Source organism: Sorex araneus, chromosome 2 (assembly GCF_027595985.1).
Source record: "Sorex araneus isolate mSorAra2 chromosome 2, mSorAra2.pri, whole genome shotgun sequence".
Classification (NCBI taxonomy): domain Eukaryota; kingdom Metazoa; phylum Chordata; class Mammalia; order Eulipotyphla; family Soricidae; genus Sorex; species Sorex araneus.
In genome coordinates this window covers 229,626,678-229,632,677 of record NC_073303.1, presented here as the reverse complement: position 1 = coordinate 229,632,677, position 6,000 = coordinate 229,626,678, and the positions used below count along the sequence as shown (strand labels likewise).

General features: G+C 48.3%; 1 protein-coding gene across 1 annotated transcript in view; it reads left to right on the top strand.

Moving 5' to 3' along the window:
- Positions 1 to 359: 359 nt before the first annotated feature.
- The window catches only part of ATP6V1E1 (ATPase H+ transporting V1 subunit E1), a 28,950-nt gene continuing 23,309 nt past the window's right edge, over positions 360 to 6,000 (top strand). Inside the window, exon 1 of the mRNA XM_004616704.2 lies at positions 360 to 522. Coding sequence (XP_004616761.1) covers positions 490 to 522 — 33 coding nt within the window. The 5' untranslated portion in view covers positions 360 to 489. The remainder of the gene's footprint in view (positions 523 to 6,000) is intronic.

Here is a 6,000-nt window from a genome sequence, read left to right as displayed (position 1 = left end):
AGAACTTAAGACAGAATTACAAAAAAAAAATAATGGCTATTCCTATAAGGAAGTTGGTGGCGAATGTGCACTGGTGGAGGGATGGGTGTTTGATCATTGAGAGAATGTAACCCAAACATGAAAGCTAGTAACTATCTCACGGTGATTCAATAAAATAAAAACTGTAAAAAAAAAAAAAAAAAAAAAAAAAAGGAAGATAGAAGTCAGGAGCTACTAAAGCTAATAAGCACTAAGGGGTGGGGGGCCAGCCGGCGCAGGCGCCCTCCTGGAGGGGCGGGGGAAAGGGCGGGACTTCCGGATGGCAGGCGAGCAGCTGTCTTCCCACTGGCCCAGGAGACTCCAGGGGCGGGCTGCGGATCACCTGCCAGGAACCGGAAGCGGGGTTATAAGGGTAAGGCAGCGAGCCCTGCGTCGCACTTTTCCTCGCTCCTGCTGGTTCCTTAGGCCGTAGCTGCAGCCGGGCGCCCGCTCGCTACTGTCTCTTTCGCTATGGCCCTCAGCGATGCTGACGTGCAGAAGCAGGTGAGAAGCTGGGGGTTGGTCTTTGGAAGCCGCGGCGCCCCTCTGGGTGGAGGCCGGGGCCCTGCTCAGGGCAAGAGAGGCCGCGGGCGCCCAGGGGCCGGCTCCCGGTTTCCAGGTCCTCGACCCCCAGGCCCTGAGGGGCTGTGCTGAAGGGACGCTCGCCGAGCTCAGGCGGTTTCCGCTCGGATCCTGCGCGTTTCTAGCCGGTGGCGTGCCGTCCCCTTGAGTGTCCTGATTCTAATCGTGACGGTCCTTGTTTTCCCGGAAAGTACTTGCTTGCGTGGTGGACCCGAGCTGAGAACAGGTTTGTCAGGAATGTCCCTCGGCTCGAGAGCACTTGCCTCAGTAGTACGAGGCCTTGGATTCGATTCCCAGCGCGCAGACGCAAGAAGAGCCCTTTCGAGGTCTACATTTGGGCCTGGCGCGTGCCTTGCACGGCGACTCCTGGCACCGAGGGTCTTCCGGACACCGTGGCCTGGCCCGCAGGGTTGCGAGGACAGGAGCAGTCTCAGGGTGTGCCCCTACCCCACGGACACCCCACCCGGGAGGAAGAAAAAGCAAAGAACACGTTTGAAATGTGAAGTGGTCTTCACTGGGTTTTTGCTCCTGAGGCTTGTTTTGTTTTGAGGGCCACACCCAGTGGTGCGCAGGAGTATTTTCTGGTTCATTTTTTGCTTTTTTTTGCTTCTTTTTGGGTCACACCCGGCGATGTTCAGGGGTTGCTCCTGGCTCTGTACTCAGGAATTACTCAGGCGGTGCTCCGGGGACCCTATGGGATGTCGGGGATGGAACCTGGGCTGGCCGCGTGCAAGGCAAACGCCCTACCTGCTGTGCTGACGCCCGGGCTGTCTTCTGGTTCTGCACCAGGAAGTCACTCCTAGCAGGCTTGGGCTACCGAGTGGGATGTGGGGGCTCCAACCCGGTGTGCTGCGTGCGAAGCAAACGCTCGGCCCTGTTCAGGTGATCCTGAGGTTTTACCTGTCTGAAAGATGGTAAAGGGGTGAGTCCTGCCGCCCTGTTCTGCTTCAAGCATTTGAGGATGTTGGTTATCATGGCAGGAGCAGCTTCTGAATTCCAATGGCTGATCCCACTAGTCTCTAGGTTAGTTAACATTCTTCGTTTATTGAAGTAAATATGCTTATTGTGAGAAGATACTAATTATTTTGCGGGGGGTGGTCAGAGGTGATTAGTCCTGACTGCACTCGGAATTACTCCTGGCGGTGCCCGGGGAACCTTATGGGACCCTGGGGTTGGGGACCGAACCCCAATTCTAATTCTAAGGAGACAGAATAAGAAGGATGCTAATTCTAAGGAGAATGTGAAATTCTCCATAGGGAAACAGTGAGGTCAAAAGTAAAGGAAATTTGTGCCCCGGCACGACAGGGACAAGCCCAAGGTGAGGTGCTGTAGAAGAGAGGGCATGTCTCCGAGTAGAGTGCTGTAGACATTTAGCAAATGCTCTCCTTTAAAAAACAGTATTTATGAACCTCAATTCCTAACAGTGTTTGGTACAAAGTAGAGGAGTCAAGGTTCATGGAAAAAATTGCTATGACTGTCATGATCCAGGATCAATTCCTCCATCCCTCTTGGAGAGCTCGGCAAGCTACCGAGAGGATCCCACTCGCACGGCAGAGCCTGGTGAGCTACTCGTGCCGTATTCGATATGCCAAAAACAGTAGCAACAAGTCTCACAGTGGAGACATTACTGGTGCCCGCTGGAGCAAATCGATGAACAACGGGACGACAGTGCTAAGTGCTACATAGATACATATATATGGGAAACTAGGGTTTTTTTGGAGAGTAGTTTGGGCCACTACTAGCTGTGCCCATGATTAAACTGGGGTCTCTTTTTGTTTGTTTGCCTACTTCTGGCTCATCACTTAGGAAGCTCTCCTGGCAGGGCTTTGGGGTGCCAGGTATGGAACCTAGGTCTTCTGCATTTGAGGCCTGGAAGGTCCTACCTGCTGTACTACACCCCACCCCAAACTACATGCCAAACTCCTTACCTTCTGCGCACTTTTCCCTGTGATACTAGCTTGTTCGGTCACTTTTAACCTTCCCTACCTTCTATTTGTAGTCTTTAGAAATGTTGCGTAAAATTTTCTCAGCAGAAACCTGGGCCTGAAAAATTTCCATTTGTCCTGCAGATATTCCCACACTGGAAGCTTGCATTTACTAGTCTAGCATCAGCAGGTTTCTCAGAGAAGGAAGCTTCAGCTGAAACTTAGTCTACATGGTTTAGAGCAGAGTTTTTGTGGCTCCAGATGCGTCCCCAGGATATTCTAAAGGTGAAAATTATGTAAATGAGGGAGGCACAGCACAAGATTAGGGGGGCATAGTAGGATGAGGGCTACTGGAAAGGAACAAGGTCAGAAGGAGAACTGTGGGGGAAGGTTGAGAAACACCAGTATAGAGAACTAAGTGTACTTGAGTTTGCTTGTTTTTTTGTTGTTTCATTGTTTGTTTGTTTTGGGGCTACAACACCTGTTGATGCCCAGGGTTTACTTCTGGATCTACCCTCATAAATCACTCCTCCCCATGGGACTATATGGGATGTTGGGGATTGAACCCCAGTTGGCTGCTTGCAAGGCAAGTGCCTACCTGCTGTACTATTGTTCCAGTCCCAGTTTGCTTCTAAGTTCTAGGAAAATTCTCTGACTAAAGCACACTCAACAGCTTGTTAATTTTCTTGGATGAGTAATCAGATGTTTTTTCCTTGAATAGTTCCTGTTTCATGAGAAGAGACCTTTTGTTTTATTCTTAACCCAAGATGAGTGGAGTTCTTGTACTAATCACAAAAAGGAAGTAGGGTAACAAAAATAGCATCTACAGAGAAGTTTAAAAACTCTTCAGTATTGGAGCGCTTACCTTCTCTGCAGCTGACCCAGGTTCTATCCTCAGCACCTCAGATGAAGCCCTGAGCACAGAGCCACAAGTCCTGAGCACTGTCTGGTGTGGCCCCAAAATAAAACAAAACAAAAAATTTATTCTAGGCTGGGAAGGCTGCTCAGTGTTAGAATCCATGCCTTATATGTGGGAGGCCCTGTGTTTGATCCCAGGTACCACAAAACAAAATCAGTCTTAGACTATTCTTACAGAACAATGATGATTTTTTTTTTCTTTTTGGGTCACACTTGGTGATGCCCAGGAGTTACTCCTGGCTCTGCACTCAGGAATCACTCCTGGTGGTGCCAGGGACCATAATGGATATTGACGATAGAACCCAGGTTGATCGAATGCACAACTGGTGGTGCTGGGGAAGTCAGGGTGCCTCTCCCAGCATGGTGCTCATGGGTCACACCTGGTAGTACTCTAGGGACCAGGCTTCCAGACCTGGACCTCCTGCACACAGTGCCTGCTCTCAGCTCATTGAGCCATTTATCTCTCTGGCCTCAGAATAGTGAATTTCTAAAAAATATATTTCCTGGAGGGCTGGAGCGATAGCAGCATGCGGCTGACCCAGGTTCGATTGCCAGCATCCCATATCGTCCTCTGAGCACCACCAGGAGTAATTTCTGAGTGCATGAGCCAGGAGTGACTCCTGTGCATTGCCAGGTGTGACCCCAAAACAAAACAAAAACAAACAAAAAATATATATACTTCCTGGGGCTGAAGAGATACTAAAGCAGGTAAGTACTAGCTTTTCATGTAGCTGATCTGGGTTCAATTCTTGGCACCATAAGTGGTCTCCTGAGCACTGATAGGAGTGATCCCTGCATTTAGAGCTAGGAGTAAGCCCTGAGCACTGTTGGGTGTGACCCAAAACCAAAAGTTAATTAGATATATTAAATCACACATATATATGTAGAACATTGTGTTTTATGAACTATTCTCAGCAGCATCTAGGATAATGGTTGTAGGTGTGTATTTTGGGGGCTTGGGAGCCACACATGACCGTGCTCAGGGTTAATCCTGGCTATATTTGGGGAACCATATGTGGTGCCAGGTCAGCCGTGTGCTAGGCAAGCACCAACTCCCATACTCTCTCTCTCTCACCTCATAGTAGGTGTTTAATGAAGGCTTTATTCCCTGATTTCTGCCCCCATTTTATTATAATACTTTATATATTTTTGGTTTTGAGGGGTGTGTGACCAGTAGGGCTGTCCTCAAGCATGACTGTGGGGTGCGCTTTTGGCAGAGCTGGGGAGTCCCAAGTGCAAAGAATTCACTCCAGCCCTTTGCTCCATCTCCCCAGTCCTAGATATATAGTGTCTTAATTCATCAGATTTGGAGAGGAATCTGACTCTAGAAACTTAATTACTGGGTTATCAGGAAGAGAAATTTTTAAAGACCAGAGTTTTCTGCCTTAGGGGTGGAGTTAAGTGTCCTTAAGGGATTGATTGTCCTTTAGGGATCTCCTGTTGGAACTCTAAGATAGAAAAGAGCTGTGTTGACAGTAAATACAGTTTTCACCTGAGTTAAAATGAGTGCTTTTTGCTCCAGGCTGTCTCATCTAGTCAAATCTGGTAGCAAAAGGTCTAGTTAGTGATAAAGTAGGTAATGCAGGTTTGAGTCAGAGTTTTCCTGTGAAGGCCAGACCTTCTCCTGTAGCATTCATAAACACCTGTTTTGGTTACTGTATTTAGTGATAAACTCCTTTTAAAATTCCAGTCTGAGGCCTGAGAGATAGTATAGAGAGAAAGGCATTTTCCTTGCTCATTCATCCAGGTTCCGTCTCCCGCATCCCCAGACCCCACCAGAAGTGGGAATCAAACCCATGACCTCACACATACACTCAGAGTGCAGAACCATGACTCCGGAATACCCCCGGTGTGGCCCCAAAACAAACTGAACAAAAAAGAATGGCAAAAATTGGGGCCTGGAGTGATAGTACAAGTGGGTGAAGTGTTTTGCCTTGCATGGTCAACTGAGCACCGCCAGGAGTAATTCTTGAGTGGAGGGAGAGTCAGGAGTAACCTGAGCACTGCCAAAAAAAAAAAAATTCATCCTGAATTAGGTGGAGCTTCAAACCGAGCTTGAGGTGATGTCACCGTTCTTTTGGTGAATACCCTTGTACATGCAGACGCACAGTGCTTGGGGGCCACTCTCGGTGGTGCTTAGGAGATATGATGTGCCAAGGATTGCGCCCAGTATTCCCCCATGCAAAGCATGTGCTCACCCTTTGAGAAACCCTCCTGTATAATGTGTAGGCTCTGATTTGCATGAAATATTTTGGCTCCTAAAGAGTAAGTCTCTAAGATATAGATGGATTTTTTCCCTTGTGCTGGGAATTAAACCCATGGCCTTACACATGCAAAACATTCTTTCTACCACTAAGCCACGTACCTGGCAGCACCATGGTGCACCTAAGCAGTGCCTTGGCTCACAGTGCTGGGAACCACCAAGGCTACCCATGGTGCGTGGGGTGCAATGGTGGGAATCAAATCTGGGGACTCCATATACCAGGCATTTTTTTTACTTTATAAAGTAGTTCATAATATTTGATTACATTTAATATTCAAACACTCCCACCACCTT